Below are 26,526 nucleotides of genomic sequence, written 5' to 3'. Positions count from 1 at the left end.
AATTAAAGTTATAAAATTCAGGTATGTTCACTTTCAACTAAAAAGCAAGACTTTTTTTTTGCAATTAACTTCCAGCAGTGAAAATTACTTAACTGTTTTATTACATTATGAAAAAGCTTAAGAAAAAATATAAATCCTATTTCTAATAGTGGGCTTTGACTGTTTTTGACTTTTTCATTTACATCTTCTCCAAAGTTCTCTGTCTCCAATGCACTGATAATACTGTTGATCATTTGCTATTGTTGATTTTTGTGTACTTGGAATAACTTATTATAAAAGTATGGAAATGGATATCAAAACATGTCACAAAAATACCTCATTTATCACCATAGAAAGAACTATCTCATGTAGGTAACTTTTTCAAAACACTGGACATTCCAGTGCCAAGTCCTTTGAAATTTCTCATGCATATTTATCTTAAACAAGAGGATAAGAAACAATTCGACGTTTTCTGGATAGGAGGGCTACTATCACTTCTGTATTTTGAATATGCATATCTATCTATCTATCTATCTATCTATCTATCTATCTATCTATCCGCAGGAAACCTGTTAGCAAGTTTATTAAGTACTTAAGTTACTGCATTAAATGAGCAAAAAGGTCAAGTGAAAGCATGAGGGTCTATCTCTTCAGCAGGACAAAGTATCTGTCTTTAGTGCTAGGAATTTGCAACAGTTATTTTGGTGCTATTGGTTCTTTTATTTTTTTTTAAATCACCACTCAATTTATCTAGAGATACATCTAGAGAGCTGTAGTCTGAATTATTATATTATTCTTCCATGGAGGTGTGCAAGAAAGAGTAAACATATAAATATTTCTAATCAGTACTGATACCATTGTTTAAATAACTTTCGTAGACATTTTCTAAATTTCTGCCTGTAAATAACAGACTGCAGACTTCCTCTTCAAAACTACAAAGCATTCTATATTTGACAAAAAAAAAACACCTCTTGATTCAAAAATTCTGATTTTTGCAGTATAGTTTTCATAATTTTTAAACATACAAGAAAAAGACTTATAATAGTTCATATCTTTACTTTTTCTCTCATATTAACTTTAAAAATACTTGTCAAGCAATTACTCTGTATAAGACATTCTTTAGGTGCTACAGAAGATACAACGATGAGTAGATGTAGTTTCTGACATAAAGGGATTAAATTCCAATAGCAGAAAGAAGGGAAGTCTACAACTATAGTACAAGACAAAATATAAATAGTACCCTAAAAGTGAGACAAAGTATCAACATATGGTTAAGTGGAATTAGCAAAAGCTTTATGAAAGAGGTAGCATTAAAGTTGGCTTTTGGAAGAGATCCAAAATTTTTACAGTTATAAATGAAGACAGGGTAGAAAACTGAAGTTAGATCCAGGACACAATGAATTTTCCACTTTGGATGCCCATGTTGAATAATGGTCAGAAATATAATGGAAAGAGGCTGAGATCTTTTCTTTTTTCTTTTCTTTTCTTTTCTTTTTTTTTTTTTTTTTGCTAGCCTGTGGAACTTTTACTTAATTCAGTAGATAAGTGAGAGACCCTGAAGTTTTTGAATAGGGAAATAAAATTAAACTGTGCTTTGGAAAGTATAATCTGGCTTTGATATGTAGGATGAACTGAATAAGGAGAGACTGTTCGCAGAAACTAATTGTAATAATCAAAAACTGAACTTTAATAATAGAAATGAGAACAGAAAGGACAGAATGTTAAGTTAGAAACATTTAAATTTCAAATGCTAGATGAGATTTTGTTAGTAAGAAGAATTTTCAATATCTATATGTTCAGACAATATTTGAGTTCTTATCCCAGCTGTCAAGAGCTCATAATTGGAGGTGAAAAGGATAAACAAATAAAAAAAAACCAAAATATGGTGAAGCCATTTTAAAGACGGTAAAAGCTAAGGCAATTCAGGAGAGCAGTACTGGATTTGGAGTGAAGAAGAAACATTTGCATTCCGTTATGAACTTCACTGGGTTGTACACTGAGTTAGAGTTCTACAAGTAGAGATTGGGATAAGTGTTGTAGAGAAAAAGCATTCAGGAAAAGCACAGTCTTACAAACAAGTAATAATAACAACTAATATTTTTTGAGTGTTTAATACGTGCCAGGCACTTTTCTAAACATTTCGTATACACCACCTCATTTAACCATCACAAAAATATATAGGGTATATACTCTTACTGAACTCATTTTTAGATAAGGAAAATATCTACAAAGTGTGGCCTGTTGTGCATGAGGTGACCAGAGAGGTTTCCCAAAGTGCTGCACTCACCACAGAGGCACCATAATATTAACTTTCATAATCAAGTCCTAGAAAATCTTGACTACTTTACCAAAACAACTTATGTTATCTTCAAACTTCGGTTTCCACAAAACTACAAATATATCAAGGACATTGCCAAAAAAAATGATAATTTACTATAAATACCTAAACAGAGAAAAATAAGCCTGCAGGAAGTTCATTATTTTCTAATTTGCATGCTAGTTTCAGCTTGTATCTACTTACCGACATGGCTGCATGATCACTGCTGTTAGTCTGAGAAGGAAGTCAGACAGGCAATCAAATAAAAAAGGAATATGTATTCCAAGAACAACAGAAGCAATGTTTAAAGTAGCAAAACAAAATATACTACAAAACAAACAAGCTGACTCTTTGTGTGTCGCCATAATATAAAGGCATTAATTAATCACATAAATGTGACTATCATTTTATTTTGAAGATTTATGTGTCAGTTTTTATATTCATACTAATCAGATAAATCCTCCTCTAAACTTTAGTCTACTTAATCAAGTTGTCTAGTCAGCATTAAAATACTGAGAACTTTAGCAGTTACTAAATGTCTGCTGGCAAGTATAGAAAACACTAGCTCACTGACAGGGTTCTTTCCTGTAGAACAGCTGTTCTCAAATTTTAAGCAAAAAAATGTAGATTTCTAAGCTCCAGAAATTTTAGTTCAGTTAGGTCTAGAGCCAAGCACTGGAATCTGAATTTTTAACAAGTATCTGTTCCCACAAGTGATTTTAATACAAAAAGAAAATGTCTATTTCTTTACAGACAGAAAATTACACTGAATATGTGATTCTGAAGATGCTTATAATAAGCCACTTGCTTCTACATAATCTGCTAATATGGCTTAAAATACTCAAGGAAAGATGGCACACTAAATTATCTTACAATTAATCATTTAAATGTTTTTACTCCCCTAAAAAGTGAGTAACAAGTCAAAGTAGAAACTAAATCATTGATCTCAATCTAAATACAAATCAGCCCCTGCTGAAGTTCTGTACTAAATATACTGTACTAGTTTATTCTTTTAAGATATTAAGAATTAAATTAATTAAACATTAATTCTTTAAAATAATAAGGATTAATAAAATTAAATTTAAATAGCTTTTAAGGGGGGAGGGTATAGTTTAGTGGTAGAGTGTGTGCTTAGCATTCATGAGGTCCTGGGTTCAATTCCATGTACCTCCACTTAAAATAAACAAACAAATCTAATAACCTGCCCCCTGCAAAAAATTAATTTAAAAACGATAAATTTAAGTAGCTTTAAAATACTGTTTTAAAATGATCTAATTTACCTTTCAAATTCTAGTAATAAGCTATATAATATTTAAGCACTACTCTTTTTTTTTTTTTAGAAAAACGTATTTACCCAGAAACATGGATTTAACCTTATTATATTAGGTCAGTGAAACTCAAAATCTATTTATTAGTGGCAGTTGAGCATACAGTATAGCCTACACTGAAGGTGCCCCTCCATATGGGAAGTTGTCCTCTTCACCAAGCATACAATGAGTAAAAGAGAAACCACAAGCAGTAATGGAGGAAGAAAAACACTCAACCAGCCAGGCAGATTATTGTAATTAACCCCAGTAAGCAGTGAGTTGGCAGCTGTGTGAAAATTCATTCTTCTGGAAGACTGGACTAGACTCTAGATAATCTCTTAATCTCTAAGTCCTTTCTAGATTTAACTTCCAATAAATTCTGTTTGGATTAGTAAAATTATCCCATCACCAAAGTTATTTTGCTCAACTATTTTTCTAAAAATCTTTCAAATTGTATGTAAAGGTATTTTTTGAGATATAAAAGCCATGAAGTCAAGATGAACTTCAGCTAAAATTTAGTGACCTAGTCAACAGAAATCAGTCAATAACATTTAATACATGAAAACCATGTAAGGCATAAGAGTTGTGATGCTGTCATCATTGTTCACATTACACAATTTTAATATATATTATGGTCAATAAGTCAGATCAATATTATCATTAAATATGTAAAGATTAATACAAAAATGGGAAAAAACAATTTGTGAGCACATACATACAATACATGCTTATGTTTTCATTTGATAAGAAAAGCAATAAAATGTATTCAAAGCTGCCTATGTCATAATTTGAAAAACACAATCTTTGTATTTTTAATACAATGCTTTCTGGTATCACATAAAAGAAAGTGTGATTAAAGCCTGTGATTATACTATTGACTTTTAAAGTTTTCCTTTGCAATTTTCAGTCAGGTCAAAGGCCATGTATATCTATATACTTAACTCAGGAAAAAAACATGAGCCAAAGAATAAAGAACATGAAAGGGTAGAGCTAAAAGAGAAAATAAGGTGCCAGAATAATCTAAGTTTAGGTTGGGACTTAGCATCTGTGTGATATTTAAAAACAAATTTTATATATGGGGACCTTAGAGATGAACTCATCCAATCACTTATTTCAAAGAGAAGGAAAAAAGTTTTTCAAAATCAAGATGTAGACTAAGTTAACGTATTAGCTTCCCATCAATGGTGAGATACAAGTGAAACAAAAAGCACAGAATTATAGAAAGGAATAAAATGTTTAATATTAGATAAAATGAAGGTGTGTTGGGGAATTCACCAAAGGATACTTTCTGGAAAACAGAAAGCAGATTAAACTGAGAAAGCAGCTGTCCATCATATGCCACCAGGGAACTACAGCAGAGCTGGGAGCCAGCTGTGCATTAGAGGTCTAGACTTGGCAGGTATGAGAGAGGACAGAAATGAGAAATGGCATGGAAAACAGGGAAAATAATTAAAGACTTCTGGAACAACTGTGCCAATGATCCTCCAACTATAGAGCACAAGCATTTTCCACAATGAGAGAACTTTTAAGGGGAGAGCTGAGGCTCCTGGTATAGGTAGAAAAAGAGAGAGAAGGAAGGAGGGAGGGGGGAGAAGACCCCCTCATTCTGGCACAGTGTCGTGACAATGGAAAAGACAGTCAGAGAAGACTACACAATCTGTAGAGCTCAGTACACAATGAAAATACAGGGTCCCTTGTTCAAAAATCATTAAGAATTTCAAGACAACAGCAGAGCCCCAAACCACATGCAGGACTCTTCTGAATCTAAGACCCTGTGTAACCATGACTCCATGGTTACACATCCATGACGTCAGCCCTGAGGAGAGGAAACCACAATCTCATAAATAGTTCCACACCTGCTCACTCTAAGGTGAAGAATTTTGAGCAAAATGCCTTTCAAATTTCAAGAATTTTCCAGTTGAAGTATGAAAAAGAAAACAATAGCAACAAAAAGAAAATAAACAAAAAAAGAAAAAAGAAAAAAAATTTTTTTTCAGTCAGATTCCTACTTAAGGGGGAAAATCTATCAAAAAATTGAGTTTTTACACAGCAGCAGAGTAAACCCACATCAGCACTCCAGACCTTCTCTGTTAAAAGAGAATGAGAAAAACAAAGAAACAAAAAACCTATTCAAGAGTAAAAGAGATAGTTCAAGAAACAGAAAATATCTTGTTTAAAAAACCCTCTAATACCTCAGGGTGATTTGAAAGATAATATATCCATTTAAAAAAGAGAGAACGGTAGTCTATGAAGAAGGAACACTTTTAAAACAGGAGTGATTCCTTAGAAATTAAAAATATAATAAAATATTCTATGGAAGGACTGCAAATAAAATTGAGAAATTCTCCCAAAACATAAAGCAAAAAAAATATAAAGAGACAGGAAACAAAGGAAAAGGATAAAAGACATAGACGACCAATCTGGGCACTCTAACATCTAATTAATGAGAGTCCAAGAAAGAGAGAACAGTAAAGTGGAGGGAAGAAAATTATCTAAAAAATAATAAAAGAGAATTTTCCTGTGCTGAATTTCCCCTTTAACAGAAAGAGGCCATGAGTAAAGAGCTAGAAATAAAAGCTTACATCTCCACATTCTCATGACATGTTAGAATATTAAGAAATAAAAAACAGATCCTAAACCCTGGATATCAGAAGACAATGGAGGAATGCAATAAAAATTATCAGAGAAAAAGCTATTCAACCTAGGATTATATAACTAACTAAACTACTAATCAAACATGAGGACAGAAGATATTTCATGATATGCAAGGACTTAAATAGGAGGAAGTTACTGAGGCAGTTCAGCAAAGCTAACCAGACAAGCAAAAACAAAACAAAACAAAACAAAACAAAACAAAACAAAACAATACACAGAATTCAGGAAACCATTCCCAAACCTGGAGAACAGAGAAGGAAAGTCTTAGATTAACAGCTACACAGCAATTCTAGAGAGCAAGTGGTACAAATCAGAGACAAAGGCCTCTGTAGCTGTCAGAAAACAGCAGGTTAAGAACTTGATAGAATGGTAGGGAGGCTAATACTTTTATTTCACGTAGAACAGAATTAAGATACTGACTTAAAGGAACAAAAAATAGGAGTACAACTATTTTTATATAAAGAAATGATAATAGAAGAAATAAAACAAAATGTAACAGTCAGTGGGAGATAGGGGGGAAGTAAGAAGTTGCTATGTGTGCCTTATCTTTCATAGTAGGAATTCACAAGACATTCTCAATTTTTCTAAGATAACCATTGGAAGAAATGAAAACACATGGTGACAATGGTAGTCTGTCTGGGAGAGCAGGACTGAGGGAGTGGGGGAGGAAAGAGGTTATTTTTCATCCCAAACTCTCCTGGGCTACTTGACTTATTAACATGTACACATATTAATTGAAATAAAAGTAAATTAAAACAAAACAAGCTTTATATTAAACTCTATGAAGTAAAACAGACATTAGCAAGTTAGTCCAGAGGTTGAATGATTTGTCTCCCTCCATGATGCTGGTTAACTGGAAAAATCAGGCCTAGACCCCAAATCTCAACATTTTCAATACAGTGCTGTATCTTCAGAAAAAAGTTCTTAAGGAGAGAATGATTTTAAAAGTTACATACTATCCATTTCTGTCCAAATCATGCATTTTCATTTATGGGATATACATACTTGTTTCTCACTTAAAGAAAGTATAATATGTTTTTTAACCATTTATAGGAATAAAAAATGAAAATTAAAAATTTAGTGGCACCAGATACATTTAGTAGGGAAAGAGACTATGGCCCTAAGCATAAAGAATTTACAAAGATACTAAACTGGCACATCAGTAAATCATTACTAGCCCGAAGCAAAAAATTAAGCCAAGGGAAAAGCCTGTTAAAGGAAATACCCAAAAAGGGAAACAGATAGAAGTAGATAAAAATTTAAATATAAAATAACAGCACATCTCACTGTTTAAAAGAAATTTCTACTATAGTATTTTACATTTTATTATTGAACATATACTCTTATTTACTTCTTCACTTAATAAAAAGTAATTTGTCTTCAACAATGTGATTTTAAAAGCTATGCTATATTTAGTGCCATGCTAGTGAATGTTTAACGATAATTCTCCGGGGAAAAAAACTTGATCAGTAAGATTTGCTGATTTCCATGGTCTAACTACTCCTACTATGACTAGCAATGTGACATCATTGAATGCACAGATGGGAAGAGACATGCGCAACAGGCTCTCACAATCATTTCCCAACATGATTCTGACGTCATTTTCTCTTAGTAGGAAGGCATCTCTAATCTCAGAGTAAAAGATACTGGAAGAAATGACTCTACTAACAGATGTTCTTTTTATGAACAGCCTTTCAGGGATCTGTTCTCCAAAGTGAGATATTACCTATAACCAGATAGTGATTTTCTTGAAAAATATTCAATCACATTAACATGTAATTAGAGAATCACAGGGCAGAGATAAATTAATTATTCCTAAAAATCATGTATTTATTATTCAATCATTTTTTCCTATTCATTACACCACTTCTATTAATGCAGAAAATCAAAAGTTAATCATATTTGAAAGTAAAAGGAAAACATATCTTTCTGGGAAGAAAACAGTTTTGATATTTACATTCAAACAGAAACCAGATTAGTTTATTTAACATCTCTAGAATAGTAGCAAATATAAGGACAGAAGATTACATCATGGCTAGAGTTAAAACAATAGAGAGTTCCTATAACGAAAGAAATATGAGCAAACTGACCCTTCAAGATCTTTTTACTTCTTCTGTAAAAGATAACCATTTGTCAGTATAAACATTTGGATAAACTGGGTTCCTTTTGCAAATACACAAATGAAGAAATTAAAAATCATCATTCATATCATAGTGAACAGTTACTGAGTTCCGTTCAGCTGTCATGAAGAATTTACTAGATATCTTCAAAAGGTGCTCAACATTTTTTCTATTTATATACTTGTAAGTGGTGAATGAATGCCTAATTCTTTTAAAAATTCTTCTGGTTTAAAGTTTTACGGCTAATATAAAATCTTATTCAAAAAACCCCACAAAGCTTGGTTGTAAGTTAGGCTTAAAAATGAGTGTCATAAATGTACAGAAAAAGATGACTTGTAGAACACATGCCAAAAATCTTAACAATGTTTATCCTTTCATAGGATAACAGCAGGTAATTTTTATTTTCTTCTATACTTAGCAGTATTTTCTAATTGCCAGGAAAAAACTTATTTGAAACCTAAAGGGTTACTTACACATTTCAAATAGTAAAAATTGCTGATTCCAAGAATACTGATTTGGGGATAAAATAATTATTTATTTCATATACTAATCATATTTCACTGGCATTAGCTAGCATCTGACCATTAGCCACTATAAGCACTGCAGTCAAGCTATAATAATTATTCAAATAAACATGCTTTATAGTGAATATCTTTCGCAATTGATGAAGTTTTTTAAACGGCTATGTAATACAAAAGTATAGAACTCAAAGCTAAATAATATCGAGCTACAAATGTAGGCATAAATACAAGAAAAATATAAAAAGACATTAAAATAAAACTAATATTATAAAGGTCCTTAAAACAATAATAGAGGAAGAAGGGAGAAGAAAAGACAGAACTAACATTTATTAGTAGTACCTACTTCATGCCAAGCACCCTGCCAGTCAACTACTTTACACAGTAATTAATTCATCCTCTGACACTCCTATCCAAAAATGGATTATGCCCATTTTGCAAAAGGTAAGGGGCTCAGAGAGGTTAAGCAACTTGCCAGGATCCCAGAGACAGGAAATTAAAAATCTAAGGTTCAAACATAGCTCTAAAGCCCATCCTGTGCTTTCCTACCTTCAGCACCCTGGCCCCCAAGAACAGTAACAGATAAATGGGTTTAGCTCTGAGTCATAAAATGGCAAGTTCCCTTGAAGCAGGGCACCTTCACATTTTGGTTAAAGGGGAAATAATTGTCATTACTATAAATATCTAGTTAGCTTGCTGTTAATTCCTATGGCCAGTGGAGAGCCTGGCTTCTCTGCTACAGCACAGGGAAATGCAGATGAGTAGGTAATTTAACACAGAAGCAAAGAAGCTCTTTACTTTTCCATCCCCTGCATAGGCTTGCACTGGCTGACTCTTAAGAAAATCAGGTGAGGGAAGTAATCAATTCTATCACTCATCCAACTCTAGAGACAGGAGGTATTTAAAGTGGACATTAATGGTGATCTTCCAAATCCTACAGCTTTCTACTGCTACCAGTGTAGCAGACAAGAGAAAACAATGAAGTTCTTTCTCTGGGCTCCATCAAAACCATTATTATCCACTAACTTCTACTATTCTCATACCCTGTGAGCAGAGAACAAAATTTTATCAGGTAGATTGTAACATTTCTAGAATCAGTGGAACTTTTACTGGGCAATGTGGTCAGCAACTACACATCATGACTATCTTTGATGGAGAAAATATTATTTTGCAACAATAGTAGGGACTGACAAAAAAATTTATATGCAATGAATCTAAGAATGGAGTTTTTAAACTACAAGTGTTCTGTCTTAGGTTAGGGTCGGGGTCGAGAGAGTCATCTTTATCCCACAGAATCTACTTCTCTGTCCAATCATTTGCAATACTGGCCACTATTTGCACTATTTGAAAGAGAGGCCCTTAGTTTCACAGCTCCCACTGACTCTAACTCATGGCATTGTTTATTTACACTGCCAAATCTAACAAGGGAGCATGGAGCCAAAACTAGCCCCTTATGTAATTCCTCATGTCTATAAATGGATAGTTAGCTCTACTGAAGCTGACTGACTTGGGACTGACTCTGATAAATAAGTATCTTCTGAAGCTTTTTTTAAGTCTGAAGGAGTCCAAAACTGGCTCCTTTTTCTATTTGGGTCCAAAGGTAACCTGAAAATAAGGAATCATTTTCAGCTTAAAACATTTAAATAAAAATGGTAACTTATATAATTCCATATGTTGTTTAGAAAAATAATACATTTAAAATGTAACATTACCTCTGTTCTTCGCTTGAAAGAACACAATCTAATTGAATATTTTATTCAATTTCAGGATTTCAGAGAACTAATACACTAAGCTGTAATATAATTACCAACTCATGCTAAAATTTACCATGGTCAATAATTTAGTATTTTTGCTTGGAAATTATACATTTTAATTCATCCCTCGAATAAGAATATACTGTTGTTAGGACCATTTTTTCTTTTCCTAGTTGTGAATTATAATTTTCTTCTTATTTGGTCATGTCCTGTATTTATTGTTGAATTTATAAGTCTATGTATTTTCTTTGCAGAAAAGCCCATGGTAGATGACATACAATCCAAAATGGCACAGAAAGACTAACCTAAAACTATACAAAATTTCATAATAGATCAGACAAGTCCCAAGAGTCTGTTACTCTCAAGGTCAGCAGAGTATGTCCTATGAGAAAGCAGGATTTCCCTCTAGTCAGCCTCCTGAAGTGAGGCATTTACCCCAAACACTTCTAGCACACAACTTCTCTTAATCCTACCCCAGGAATTTTACATACAGAATTCCTACCCATTATCCCATGTCAACCACTGAACCAGATACTGCAACACAGAAACATGACGGAAACATGATGTGTGTATCTGTGTACATGTGTGCACACATGCATGTCTTTATTCTTTCTTTCTTTCTTTTTAAATGAATATTCTTCTATTTATTTTTAGCAACACCTTCCTTCAACTATTCTAATTGGCTCTTTGATGGCGAAAGAGTAAAGGATAAGGAGAACAACTTTTTTTTTTTCATTTTAAACAAAGGAGATTGTTGGGGGCAGTTGGGTAGGCTCCAGAGTAAATATTTTTGTGTTCAGCTATATCTTATCACAAGATTAAAAAGGTCAATAAAATTTCTCCGTTTTATTTGTACAAAACTATTCCATTCACATTTTAACAGTAGTTACATTACTTCTGAATATCCTTAACAAGAAAATGTGCATCCCACCATAATCTCTTTGGTCTCTGCACTCCTCATCTGAAGAATCCAGTGTTTCAGCCTATTCACACTCAAATGTCCCTGTTACATCTTTTCTTTTTAATGTTAATCAACAGATTATTCAAGATGTAGATGTACTATGACTGTATATTAGGAGAAAACAATGCTCCTATTTTACTTCTAATCTCTGGCCTAAAAATATCCAATACTATCCAGTAACAGGAAAAGCTATTGATTATCTGACTTTCATGAGAACTACTCTTACTGGAGTTTATGTCTATTTAAGCCTACTCTGTCAATTTCAGGGTTTTGTTTTGGCTTTGTTGGGAAGAGAGTTGTAGTTATCTTGGTTAAAAAGTAAAACCTGTTAGAACTTCAAACAATTGGCTAAATGGGTATCATGATCCCTGATTCCAAACTATACTACAAAGCTACAGTAATCAAAACATGGTATTGGTATAAAAAGATACACAGATCAATGGAACAGAATAGAGAGCCCAGAAATAAACCCACACATACATGGACAACTAATTTACAACAAAAAAGCCAAGAATATACAACGGGGAAAGAACAGTCTCTTCAAGCGACAGTGTTGAGAAAACTAGACGGCCACATGCAAAAGAATGATAATAGACCACTATATTATACCATACACAAAAATTAACTCAAAATGCATTAAAGACTTGAATGTAAGACCTGAAACCATAAAATTTCTATAAGAAAATGTAGGCGTTAACCTCCTTGACATTGGTCTTAGCCATGTTTCTTTAGATCTGACTCCAAAGGCAAGAGAAACAAAAGCAAAAATAAACAAATGGGACTACATTAAAATACAAAGCTCCTGCACAGTTAAGGAAATCACCACCAAAATGAAAAAGGAACTTACTGAATGGAAGAAGATACTTGCAAATCATATATCCAATAAGAGGTTAATATCTGAGATATATAAAGAACTCACACAACTCAATAACAAAAAAACCAAACAACCCAATTAAAAACTGGGCAGAAGATTTGAAGAGACATTATTCCAACGAAGACATACAGATGGCCAACAGGCACATGAAAAGAGGTTCAGCATCACTAACTATGAGGAAAATGCAAATCAAAACCTCAATGAGATATCACCTCACATCTGTTAGAATGGCTATAATCAAAACAACCAGAAATAATAAGTATTGGAGAAAACATGGAGAAAAGGGAACCCTCATTGCTGTTGGTGAGAATGTAAATTAGTGCAGCCCCTATGGAAGACAGTATGGATATTCCTCAAACAATTAAGAATAGAATTGCCATATGATCCAGCTGTTTCACTTCTGGATATTTATTTAAAGAAAAAGGAAAACACTAATTTGAAAATACATGCACCCCTATGATCACTGAAGCATTATTTACAATTGCCAAGATATGAAAACAACTTAAGTATCTATCAACAAATGAACGGATAAAGAAAATGTAACAAATATATGTTAACAGAATGCTATGGAGCCATAAAAAAAGAAGAAAATCTTGCCTTTTGTGACAACATGGATGGACCATGAGGTTATTACGCTACGTGAAATCAAACAAAACAAAACAAAACAAAGTCATAGATACACAGAATAAATTGGTGGTTACCAGAGGGGTAGGATTGGGGGGAGGGTAAAGTGGGTGAATAGAGATGGTAACTAGACTTATGGTGGTAGTCACTGTAGTGTGTACAAATATCGATCTATAATGTTGTATATCTGAAATTTATATAATGTTATATACCAATTTTAACTCAATAAAAAATGGCTAAATTAAGATTCTTCACAAATTGACTTATAAAAATAGAAAAGGAAACATTCAAGCTAGGAAGTTCATTTAAACAAATACGCCTCCAACTAAAACTGAATTCTAAATTACACTTTAGTAACAAAATTATAAAAATTTTTTGAAACTTTTTTATACTTACAGGCAAATGAGTAAACACTTGAAAGATGCTTCTCAAAAAATTAATAAGATCCATTAAATAGCCACTAGCTCTTCCATCTGGCTCAGACATTGTCCAGTCATAATCAGCAAGCTGCACAAATTCATCAATTTTCTGATTAAGTTTGGTATATATTTCCCCTTCTGCTGCATGTCGGGCATCCTAACGGGGGACAACAAAACAAAAAATAAGAAACAGTATGGAAGCAGGTAAAACAAGTTTTCTAAAAATTCTAAATTTTGGGCTTTTTTTTTTTTTGGTTTAATATTTTAGAAATTCATTCAAAGTCCAAGAAAATTGCTGGATTTTTGGCTGGAAGTACTCTATTTATTTCACTAGATACTACTTTTTTCCCCCAACCTCACTATCATCTTTTTTGTCTTTATCTAGTAGTATAACCTATTAGTTATAAATTCTGAATTGTTCTTATAGCTCAAATCAGAAGACCATGCATTATTCTGAAGTGAACACAGGATACTATCCAGAATACAGCATATGTTAGGGCCATAAAACAAGTCTTTAAAGGACTGAAGTTAAAGTAAATTAAAGTTCTCTGACTACAATGGGATGGAATTAAAAATTAATAAAAGAAAGACACTGGAAAATTCACAAATATATGGAAATTAAACAACAAACTCCAATAAATAACCAATGAGTCAAAGAAGAAATCATGATGAAAATCAAAAAATACTTTGAGATAAAAATAAAAACACAATATTAAATTCATTAAATAAAGTTGCATCCATTAATAGGATGCAATGAAAAAAGAGCTTAGGCAGAAATTTATAGCAATATACGCCTATATAAAAAAAAAAGATCTCACACCAATAACCTAAACTTCCATCTTAAGAAACTAGAAAAAGAAGAAATAATAGTTGTGGGTTCTCATCCACTCAGACAGCAATACTCTGACAGAACAGCAGGAGGGACACTGGGGTACTGAAAACTAGGCACTGTGTCCTCAGCAACTGAGGGGAAAGATCTTCATGCCTGTGCCTTTCCTTTAAAGGATCACACAGACTTGGACAGAAGTATTTCAAAGGTTAAAACTACAACAATCTCTGCCTTTCTCTCAGGTTTTGGACTGTAAAAGCCCCTGGAATGTTTTGTATCACCTTAAGGAGGGTGGACAACTTGCCACCCTGGCCAGTAGATTTAATTTGATGGTGATTGGGGACAGTAGTGACAGCAATGCAGTATTTCTGGTAAAACTAATACTTGTTTAGATTCTTAACTTGACTAAGAAGAGACCTAAGTATCACTCACCATTATGAGTAACATACTATATTTGAATACAACTTAACCTAATGTATCATTCATTTCATAGCTATGAATAAGAGCAGTATAAAGACTGTAATATCTCCCACCCTCAAGGATCTCACAATACAGGGAGATATACAGTATTACAAAACATGATTAGTGGTATATTAGAGGTTTAAAACAAAGAATTCTGAGTAAGCAAAGGAGGAAATAATTATTACTTATTTGATAAAAAGCTTTGAAGAAGGGATGTCATATGAGCTGTAACTTTAAAAAATATAATCAGGAACACTTACTTTGGTATTTTGGTTTTGTGCCTTAAGAAATTTTGGAAAGAACAGTGTAACAGAAGGTAAATATGAACAATGAAAATGTACCATTTTTACATTTCAATGCTTTTTTGGCCCCCTCTCTAATTTTCACAATGTCTAACCACTTACTACTCACTGCCATGTTGGGCTGAAGAAAACCAACCACTGGTAGACATCTTTCCACCTGCATGCTTGCCTTACTATGAAGGAATTCCAATAAAGATTTTTCTTCTCTCCCTATTCAGATGTCTAACACAAATTTGATACAGACAACAAAAACTTGAACCAGGATCTCTCCTCTACTACAGAAGAAAATAAACACTACTTCAAACAAAGGAATTCAAGATAAGGTAATGTTATTCACTATAATTTTTTTTCACTATAATTTTAGTAAGTATTAAATATGGCAGTAACAAAATGAGATCTGACTCAAAATAAACTATAGCAACTTAAGTTATTAGTATCTGTTAAAATTTCTAATGCAATGCAAATCTCCTCAGAAAAATCTTAAGATTGAGGAGTTTATCAGTAATATTGTATCAGCGACTATAAATTCGGCATTCGAGCAATGTAGGTACAAAACATCTACTAAAATGTAAGCTCCATTAAGACAGGAAGTTTGCTCCTGTTTCTGTTCACTGATGAATCCCTGGCATCCAGAACAGTGCTTATAACAGAGTTGATAGCAGATAAGTACTTACTAAAAATTTTTTTCAAAGTCATTGCTGTCTTGAAGAAGTTTATAACCTAGCTGGGATAGAAAAGTACACAGATAAAGTAATCACAGAATAAGTAAATATTAACAAATTAGTAATGATTACATGGGGAGTAAAAGTGTAGCAAAACAGGAGAGATCATGTGGGCTGGAAAGGTTTATGTCACTTGCTGTTCCAGTTACTACTGCCGAGCAACAAACTACCCCCCAAATTTTAGTGGCTTAACATAACAAGCATTTTATTATCCTCACAGGTTCTATGTGTTAGGAATACAGACAAGGAACAGTGGGGATGATTTTGCTCCACTATATCCGGCATCTAAGCTGGGACAACTTGAAGGCTGAGAATGACTCAACACGTGGGGATTAGAATTATCTGGAGGTTTCTTCACTCACATGTCTGGAACCTGGGATAAGCAGCCTCTCCATGTGGCTTGCCTTCCTCACAGTATGGTGGCTACAGAGTACCTGGACTTCTTACATGGCAGCTCAGGCCTCCAAGCATGTGTGTTCCATGCTTGGACTAAAGTGGAAATGACATTGCCTTTTATGTCCTAGCCTCAGAGTCTCACAACATTGTTTTCACTGTAGTCTATTGATTAAAGCAGTCACAAGCCTGCCCAGATTCCACGGGAGGGGGCATAGATCCCCACTTCTCAATGATAGGAAGTGTCAAGAAATTTGTGGTCATTAAAAAAAAAAATCACCATCTTGCTAATAATGAATAATGGAGAAATGACAATAAAGAATATGGGCCAGGGTTTTGAGAAAATGGTAAGCGGGTTGATGGCCACTATTTCATTTATCATTACCTACTGAGTGAATTAGTCAACTTTGGTAAATCCTAGTGTTTTGAAATCTATGAAAACAGAATCATCATCACCCTGTCAGAGGGCTGTTCTGAGCATTACACAAGTTCCTACCACTAAAGTACCTAGCTGTACTTGGTACCCAGTAGGTACTCAAAAATAGTTTCCTTGCACCTACTGGGTACACTATTTGGGTATTTAGTTATGCTCAATAAATATTTACTAAGTGAACAGTATGGAGACAATTAATATATAGAATCTTAAGCTATTCAAATTGCCTGTTAACTTAATTTACTGTGGTTCTTTGTATGTAAGGGAGAAAACAACTGGGTATTAAACATTCACAGAATTATTTTTTAAAACATGAGATAGTAGTGAAATGGAAAGGGAGGGGGTCTTATTTAAAGTGCAGTAATTAGCCATGGCAGTAATAAATCTCTCTAACCTCCTTAACAGCATTATGGGTAGATACCCAAGGCAGCAAATGGTTATGGCCTGTGGAACTAGACCATAACACACATCAACGATACCGCTTATATACTGATTTTCCAAAGCAATCTAAAAGTGTTTATTATTACCACTTTGCATTTTGCCTGAGTGTCCATCATCAGCCCCCTCAATTTCATGTCTCACTACCTTCACTGAATCTCTGCAATTCTAGAAAGGAGTTGGATAAGGGAGTCTTACAGCTCAGAACTGTGTAAGCATCCCACAATGCTCAACTCACTTGTTCTATCACAAGGCAAAGAAAATTTGGTGTCTGACTGTTCCTGTTCTCTACTACATTTCCTATCTGCTGTGCTCAGACTGCTCCGTGTGATTTCTCTTGCTTTTTGGAGATGCCTCTAATGCAGGCAGGAAGGGATCGAGATACCTAATAAAATTTTAAAAACCATTAGCAAGAGACTCCTCTCCTTCAAAACTCACAGAGCAAAAACTACTGTGTGAAATTTTAGATTTAAAAAAGAAATGGCTATTCTTTTAAAATCCTAATGTAAATCCACCTTTAAAATCAATGTTATACTTAATTCCCCTTTTTACTATGTAGAATTTTATTAAAATAAAATAAAGATGTTATTTCACATTTTCCTGGATGTTTAAAAAGCAATATGGCCAATTAAAACTCAAAATTTGAGAAGGGGAGTGGTACCAAAAATCTAAACATTTTGAAGTCATGAGAGAAAACAAACACTGTATTTATCTGAAGGAAGAAAAATTATAAAAATGATGATGATGAAGCCACTCACATTATAGGCAAATAAAGCCATTATAATTATATGCTTTCTGGATAAAGTGATTCAAATTTTCACTAATTTTTTGAAAAAAGAACTAAGGAAAAATAAAGGGAAAAAACAAAAAGTTATTTATTATTTTTTGTTGTTACTATTTAGAAATTTGTTGATTGATCTACTTTTCTGAGGTGACATCAAGAACAGGTTCCACTTTTCCCATAAACTATCCAGGTTAAGACACATTTAAATTAAATTTGGGGGAGGGGTATTTTATATTTTTAGAAGTTTATTAATACTTTCCACAGGCTATAATGGTAAACGAATCTAAGGGAGTCGGTGGCTGTGCTGTATTAAGGAAAAATTTCAGGCAGCAGTTCTAGGCAGGAACGTGTTTTAAAGTCAACATTTGAAAGGACTTTGCTAAGGACTAAGGATTCTGCTTACTTGATAATCCAGACAAATATAATCATTAGAAAACATGTGCACGAACTGACTCACTGTATTTCATTTTTAAAGAAATAGGAGCAAGGAAAGAAATGCAGAAAAAAAAATTCATTATAACTGTTCCTCTATTTAAACACAAGGATACACTAAATTATTTGGTAAAACATTTCTGAAAAAGATCACTAATTGTAATTTAAAGGCTGTTAAGAAAATTAGTTTGGACTTCCTAGAGAGTTATACTACAGTTGAAACCAAAATACTTTCAACCCTTATAACCTGACTAGAAAATCAGGAACATATCAACTAACTCCTAAATTAAATTTTAAAAGATTCAACTTATAAGTAAAACAATTAGTTTTTCCTTTGCTTGTTAAAGAAACAGTGCCATCTGGAGGCAGAAATGTATCTCACATAACTTCAGAACTATTTTCTGTTTCAATGTACAGGAATTAAATGATACCATGCTATCAGTGGCTCTAAACCACAGGATGCAACAGAATCACCTGAGGAAATTTTTTAAATAGACATATGCACAAACTTCATGCTAGACCTCACAGACCATATGCATGTATGTTTTGAATAAAAGATAAGTAGTAATATAGCTAAACATTCTAGTAAACATCTATGACTTACTGTCTATCATCTATTCCCCCTTCTGGGAATAGTCCCCAAATACATTTTGGAAAATCACTCTGCCCCAATTCACAGCTCTATCTGGTCTGGATAGGACTGAGCCCATATCTAGCTCCAAGGATGGATCCTGATGAGTTCAAGTCAACTAGCAATAATCATCCACTAGGGAATTCCATAGCAACTAGTTGGGGGATACACTCTCTCTTCTTTTAGATGACAGAGCATAAGGATATAAAGTTTGGAACTGTGAACTCGTAATTATTTTGCTACCAGAGTAGAAAGACTACAGCTTCTGGGCCACCATGTGTGAAAATGAGACGAAAATTGCATAATGCAGAGTTAAAAGATGGAGGGACTTGGGGTCCTTGAGACACTTCCTGAGCAGCTGGCTCTGCCTTACATGGAATCTGCCCTATTCTAGGACTTTCCAGCCACACTAGCCAATAATTTCCCTTTATTGTTTAAGATAGGATTAGTTGGTTTTTCTATCAGTTGTCAATATTCTTTTAGTAGCCTTGATTAATACAAGTAGCTTGAAACATTTTACTGAACATTCTAGGGAAAGAAAAGGTCACATTTGATATTACTCATCTGGAGCAAGGAGAACACTTCTATGATATTTTTCTGAGCTTTAAAAACCTAAGCAGGAGATGAAGTTGGAGTTGTCAAAGTGAAAGTGCCCTCCCTAGCTAATTTCTTCCTGCTCTAATTCAAGAAATAATGCTTCAGTGACCTATGATCTTGACTGAGAAATTTCTAAATGTTAAGTAGCATACAGATCCCAACTCATTAGCCAATGTCACTAATGATACTACGGACAGAAGGAAATGAGTAGATAAGACTAAACATAGAAACCTAATTATTAGTTATGATGGGGGAAGGGATATAGCAGGAGCTAAAAAGAAATACATCTAAGATAACTCCACATTTCCAAAAAAGGAGGCAAGAAAAATGGTGGTGCCACTTAAAAAATCAAATAGGCAGAAAGAAGAGCCAATTTAAGAAATTATGATTTTTTTATTTAAGTATTTTAGGTACCATTGTGACAATTAAGGGAAGTTGTTATATTCTTATATTTGGCACCTAAAATCATATTAAAAAGAAAAATAATTTGCTTGCTTATGCTTCAACTTAATTTAGTGAAATGGCTATTTTTCAACAGGTTTTTTTAATTACCCTATATTACTGTGGTTCAAAAAACATTTGTAGGTTTTAGGATATGCGTGGTGCCTTGCATACATGCAAACTGTATATTACCACTTGCTCAATAACACTCTGGATTAAACAAAGCTCAAGATCTTCTCCACAATGAACTAAGAAGTCAAATGTAAAAAGTCAAGGAAAGTTTATATTAATTAGAAGACCTAAAGTTTTTATAAAGTTCCAGAAAACTCCTAAAAAGATTTTTCTTCATAAAAGAACACAGTCAACCTGGAGTATAATTTAGGGATGTATAATCTCACAGTTCTAAAGTCAACAGGTCACAAATAATATACTAAATGTTCCATTAAGAGATACAGATTACTGTAGGATTCAGTTAACTATACCTAAATAATTTCCATGGGGGCAAATCCAAAGCACTTCTTAAGGTAACTAGAGTTAGATAATAAAAGTTGAAGTATCACATAGATGAAAGAAAAGGAAGCTGAAGGCAGAAATTTAAGGAACCTGATACCAACTGCTTCTAAAACAAATTAAATTTCCCCCCAGAAGAAACATTCAAAATACATGTAAACCAAATACCATTTTTAAACAAAATATGCATACTTATTAACACTAAATAAATAAATAAATAAATAAATAAATAAATAAATAAATAAATAAATAAATAAAATTTTAGATTCCTTCTACTGGGTTACAGCATTTCAACAATCTCTGAATTTTCTCATCTTGAGCTTTCTACCTTCTGTAAATGGCTTTATATCAGTTCTTCCCTTCCCTCATCTCTGCTAACTGCAGTGCTACCCAGGCTCCAAATTGATGCAACACCTAAATGCCTTTAGGGTTCAGGCAGGGAATATAAATGAGTTTGGCTGGCACAGTGATTGTGGCAGGCAGGATGCTGACAGAGCACAAATCTCATCTAAAGGTATTCGAATTCAAAATGCTACAAAACCAAATCAAACACATATACACAACCAAATTTACCTATTTGTTATGCACTGTGGTTATTTCTTTGTAGTTATCTGCCCTTTTAGATTAAAAAAAACCCTAGTAGTTAAAAACCATGCCACATCCTCTCCAGAGCAACTAGCACAGTACAATAGAAATATATTTGTGCTCAATAAACACCATTTAACATATTCTCCCAGTCCAAAACTTTCAGTTTAGATGGAAACTTCCAAGCAATTGCTGATTTGTCACAGAAATGTTCTCTGGGACACGATCAAAACCTTACTTCAAACAGGACAAAGTATTTCATTTCTGGCTCCTTACCAAAGTAGCCAGTCCTAGAAAAACTGAAATCCACCACAGAGCCACTTGCTAAGCTAATCCACTTCTAACAATAAGCCAGAATGGGCAATACAGGCTTTGAGCTGGAATCAGTCTAGAAAAATTCAGAATCCAGCCTCCAGATTATCTGGGATTACTGTAAATCATTAGAAATTAAATCATTTTCTAATCCTCAGATTACCTCCTTTTTCTTTTAAAAAGGTAGGTGGTACATTTTTTCCTTTCCAGTTTTCAAGGGCTTCTATATCTTGGAAGTGTTTAAGAGTGGCTAGGGCTTTGGAGTAGCATCTGCCGCTTCTTAGGTAATCTAGGTTGTTCGTAATCAGGTTTGAACATCATCTGATACAAACAACTTTTTAAAGTACTCTCCACCATTTCCTTCTCCATTCTATTTCTGCTTTCCACACCTTAATAAGAGGTACTTGCTATAAGTAACTGATTATAAATTATAATTATAATTTTATAAATTATAACTGATGATATATTATGGAAAAACAGAAAGTTGAGCACATTCATGTATCAATGGGGTTGAGGTAGTCCATAAATGTTGCTGATCTTTCTCCTCTGTTTATAGAACTGAAAATGCTTTTTTTCCCTGTTAGCTTAACTTATGTTTTTGGCACAGTAGCATCCCCATTCTTTATTTTTCTAGTAATTTTTCTAGTACTTTTCTAATATAATAAAATGAATTATTTATTCAATAAACATTTAAGCTTTGGCTTTTTTCCCCTGATCTACCGTTTAGGATTTTATGTCATTTAAACGTATTAAATCGGCTACAAGAGTGAAACTGCTTGATGTAGCACTCTCTCAAAGATAATGAATGACAAAAGAAATAAATGTTATATGCCTTTTAAAAATAACAATCAAGTTGCACAAATAAAACAAGTTGTACAATGGAACACTCCACCAATAACATAAGACTATATACAAAGCATACAAGTAATCAGAAGTTGAAACGCGATTAATCAGTCAAGAAGTAATAGTTCAAATGTTTTGGCAAAGCAGAAATAAATCAACTGTATATATGTACAATAATATAACAATTATAATTTAAATGAGAAATTTTAAAACTTCCTAATACCTTACTAGTTTTTAAAGTATGATTTTACCAGTTTATGAATTTATATCTTTACTACTAAAAATCAAATAAATATGAATTTTATTTTACTCATACAATAACACCTTGGTTATTCAGAGGTCACATTCGAAGTCAGTAATCAGGAAGGAAGGAAAACAAAAGTCTTTGCGTAGCTGAAAATAAGTTGCAGTAAATTCTATAATGGAATACTATACTGAACTCAAAATAAACTACAGCTACATGCAACAGAAATGAAATATTAAAAAAAATTACGTTGAGTGAAAGAGGTCAGATACACAAAAAGATGCACTATGTATGACCCATATAAACAGAGCCCCCAAACAGACAAAATTAATCAGTGCTATTAAAAATCAGTACTGAGAGGAAGTAGAGATAATGACTGGGAAGTTGGATGAGGGAGGCTTCTACAATGCTACTAACCCAGTGTTTTATTTCTTGATCTCATAATTCCATGAGTGAGTTCACTTTTTTTCCAATTTAAGTAGAACTTTTCTTAGAGCAGTTTTTGGTTCATAGTAAAATTGAGGGATTGGTACAGTGATTTCCCATATATCTCCTGCCCACACATCTCCCACAGTCTCCATCACTATCAAAATGTCCCACCAGTGATGCACATTTGTTACCATAGATGAACCTACATTGGCACATTTATTATCATTCAAAGGCCACAGTTTACATTAAGGTTCACTCTTGGTGCTGTACATTCTATGGGCTTGGACAAATGGATAATGACATATATCCACTGTTACAGTATCATACAGTGTCTAAATTATCCTCCTGATTAGTGGGAAAGCTTCAAGTTTCTCACCATTAAGTATGATGTTAACTATAGTGTTTTTTTGCAGATATTCTTTATCAAAAAAGATATCCTCTATTACCAGTTTACTAAGAGTTTTTATCAAAAATGGGTGTTGAATTTTGTCAAATGCTTTTTCTGTATCTATTGATATAACCATGTGATTTTTCTTCTTCAGCCTATTGATGTGATGGATTATATTAACTGGTTTTTGAATGACGAACAAGCCTTGCATACTGTTGATAAATCCCACTTTGTCATGATGTAGAATTCCTTTTATAAGTTGTTAAGATTCATTTTGATAATATTTTGTTGAGGATTTTTGCATCTATGTTCATGAGAGATATTGATGTATAGTCTTCTTGTAATGTCTTTGTCTGGTTTTGGTGTTAGGGTAATGCTGGCCTCATAGAATGAATTTAGAAATACTGTCTCTGCTTCCATATGAAAGACAGCATACAGAACTGGTACAATTTCTTCCTTAAAAGTTTGGTAGAGTTCACCAGTAAACCCATCTGGGCCTGGTGCTTTGTTTTAGAAGGCAATTAATTACTGATTCAATTTGTTTCATTGATACAGGCCTATTCAGGTTGCCTATTTTCTTCTTGTGTGAGTTTTGGCAGATTGTGTCTTTCAAAGAATTGGTTCGTTTAGTCTAGATTGTCGAATTTGTGGGCACAGAGTTGTTCATAATATTCCTTTTTATCCTTTTCTTTCTTGATCCACGTATGATTTAGAAGTGAGCTGTTTAATCTCCAAGTATTCAGGATTTTCCAGTTATCTTTCTGTTATTGATATCTTGTTTAATTATACTGCTGGTCTAATAGCAGATATTGTATGATTTCTATTCTTTTAAATTTGTTACGGTGTGTTTCATGCCCCCAGATGTGGTCTACCTTGGTGAATTGTCCACAGTAGCTTGAGAAGAATGTATACTCTGTTGTTGTCGGATAAGTACTCTACAAATGTCAATTATATCCAGTTGATTGATGGTATTGTTGAGTTCAGCTATGTCCTTAACTGATTTTCTGTCTGTTGGATCTGACCATTTCTGATAAGAGTAATGTTGAAGTCTCTAACTTTAACGGTGGACTCATCTATTTCTCCTTGAAGTTTTATCAGCTTTTGCTTCATATAATTTGACCCTCTAATGTCAGGCATATGTACATTAAGAATTATTATGTCATCTTGACAAACTGACCCTTTTATCATTATGTAATAGCCCTCTTTATCCCTGATAACTTTCTTTGCTCTAAAGTCTGCCCTGTTTGAAATTAATATGGCTACTGCCACCTTTTTGATTAGTGTTAAATGGTATATCATTCCCCATCCATTATTTTTAATCTATATATGTCTTTATATTTAAAGTAGATTTTGCAAACAACATATAGTTGAGTCTTGTTTTATTGATCCACTCTGACAATCTCTGTTCTTCTTTGGTGTTTTTAGACCAGAGATGTTTAAAGTAACTATTGATAGCTGGATTAATATCTACCATATTTGTTGCTGTTGTCTATTTGGTGCATTTGTTCTTTATTTCTACTTTTGTGTTCCACTCTTTTCCTGCCTTTTGTGATATTGGGCATTTGTATGATTCCATTTTCTCCCCTTTCTTAGCATATTGGTTATACTTTTTTTTTTTTTTGCTTTTTTTAGTGGTTGCCCTAGAGTTTCCAATATACATTCACAATTATTTCAAGTTCACTCTCCAATAACACTGTATCATTTCATGGGTAGTGTGAGTACCTTATAATAACAAAATAATTCTAATTCCTCCCTCCCTATCCTTGTGTCACTGTAGCCATTCATATAAACAAACATAAGTATGTGTATACACATATATAGATATAAGCATATATAACTGAATACATGGTTGCTATTATTCATTTGAACAAACCATCATCTATTAGATCAATTAAGAATTTTACCTTCACTTATACTTCCTTTGATGTTCTTCCTTTCTTTATGTAGGTCCAAGTTTCTGACCTATATTATTTTCTCTATCTCTGAAAAAATTATTTTAACATTTCTTACAAGGCTGGCAACAAATTTCCTCAATTTTTATTTATCTGAGAAAGTCTTCATTTCTCCTTCACTTTTGAAGGATAATTTCATAGGATATAAAAAAGTTCTAGTTTGGTGAGTGTTTTTCTATTAACACTAAATATTTTAGTCCACTCTCTTCTTGCTTGCATGGTTTATGAAGAGAAGTTAGATGTAACTCTTATCTTTGCTACTCTACAGAAGTTTTTTCCTCTTGCTTCTTTAAGGACTTTTTATCTTTAACTTTGTGCAGTTTGAATATGGTAAGCCTAGGTGTAATTATTTTGGCATTTATCCTGCTTGGTGTTCTCTAAGCTTTTTAATGCATGGTTTCTTGTGTGACATTAATTTGGGGAAATTCTACCATTATTGGATCAAATATTGCTTCTGTTCCTTTCTTTTTACTCCTTCTAATATTCCCACTGTACGTATGTTGCATCTTTTGTAGTTGCCCCACAGTTCTTGGATATTCTGTTCAGTTTTTCCAATGTTTTTTTCCTTTGCTTTTCTGTTTTGGAAGTTTCTATCAACAGATCCCCAAAGTCAGAGTCTTTTCTCGGCCATGTCCAATCTACTAATGGGTCCATCAAAGGTATTCTTCATTTCTGTTACAGTGTTTTTGATCTCTAGCACTTCTTTTTGATTCTTTCTTAAATTCTCCATTTCTCTGCTTACACTATTCATCTGTTCTTGCATGCTGTCTCCTTTATCCATCAAAGTCCTCAGTATACTAATCATAATTTTTTTTTAATTCCTGGTCTGATAGTATCCCTGACATATCTAAATCTAATATTTACTCTAGCTTCTCTATTTTTTGCCTTTTAGTCTGTCTTACAATTTTTTTCCTGATAAAGGGACATGATGTACTGGGTGAAAAGAACTGCAATAAATTAGGCCTTTAGTAATGCAGTAAGACATAGGGGGAGGGGAAATGTTCCTTAGTTCTATGATTAGGTCTCCATCTTTAAGTGAGCCTTTGCCCCTCAGCTGTGAACTTTACAAGCCCTTTTCATTTCTACCCCTCAGGTTGGACAGGATGGCCAGAACAAGCTAGTGCTGAGTATTTCCCTTCTCCCAGCAGTTTAGGCACTGGTAAATCGTTTATTTTAAAGTTAGGTCTTGTTGAGAAAAATAGAATGCTTAAGAACAGAATGCTCTGGCATATTTCAAAATGGTTCCTTTTCCCTTTCCCCTGCTAGACACA

The 26,526-nt window shown here is 33.4% G+C and overlaps 1 protein-coding gene across 2 annotated transcripts in view; it reads right to left on the bottom strand.

Annotated features, from left to right (window-relative positions):
• Window positions 1-26,526, bottom strand: part of EXOC6 (exocyst complex component 6) — a 181,479-nt gene that overhangs the window by 53,988 nt on the left and 100,965 nt on the right. For both annotated transcript variants that reach the window (XM_072971615.1, XM_072971616.1), the window contains exon 18: window positions 13,506-13,685. In XM_072971615.1, the coding sequence (XP_072827716.1) occupies window positions 13,506-13,685 (180 nt within the window). The remainder of the gene's footprint in view (window positions 1-13,505; window positions 13,686-26,526) is intronic.

This window comes from Vicugna pacos, chromosome 11, assembly GCF_048564905.1.
Source record: "Vicugna pacos chromosome 11, VicPac4, whole genome shotgun sequence".
In the NCBI taxonomy this organism is placed as follows: Eukaryota; Metazoa; Chordata; class Mammalia; order Artiodactyla; family Camelidae; genus Vicugna; species Vicugna pacos.
The sequence above is the reverse complement of the archived record's forward strand: the minus strand, read 5'-3'. Positions and strand labels throughout refer to the sequence as shown.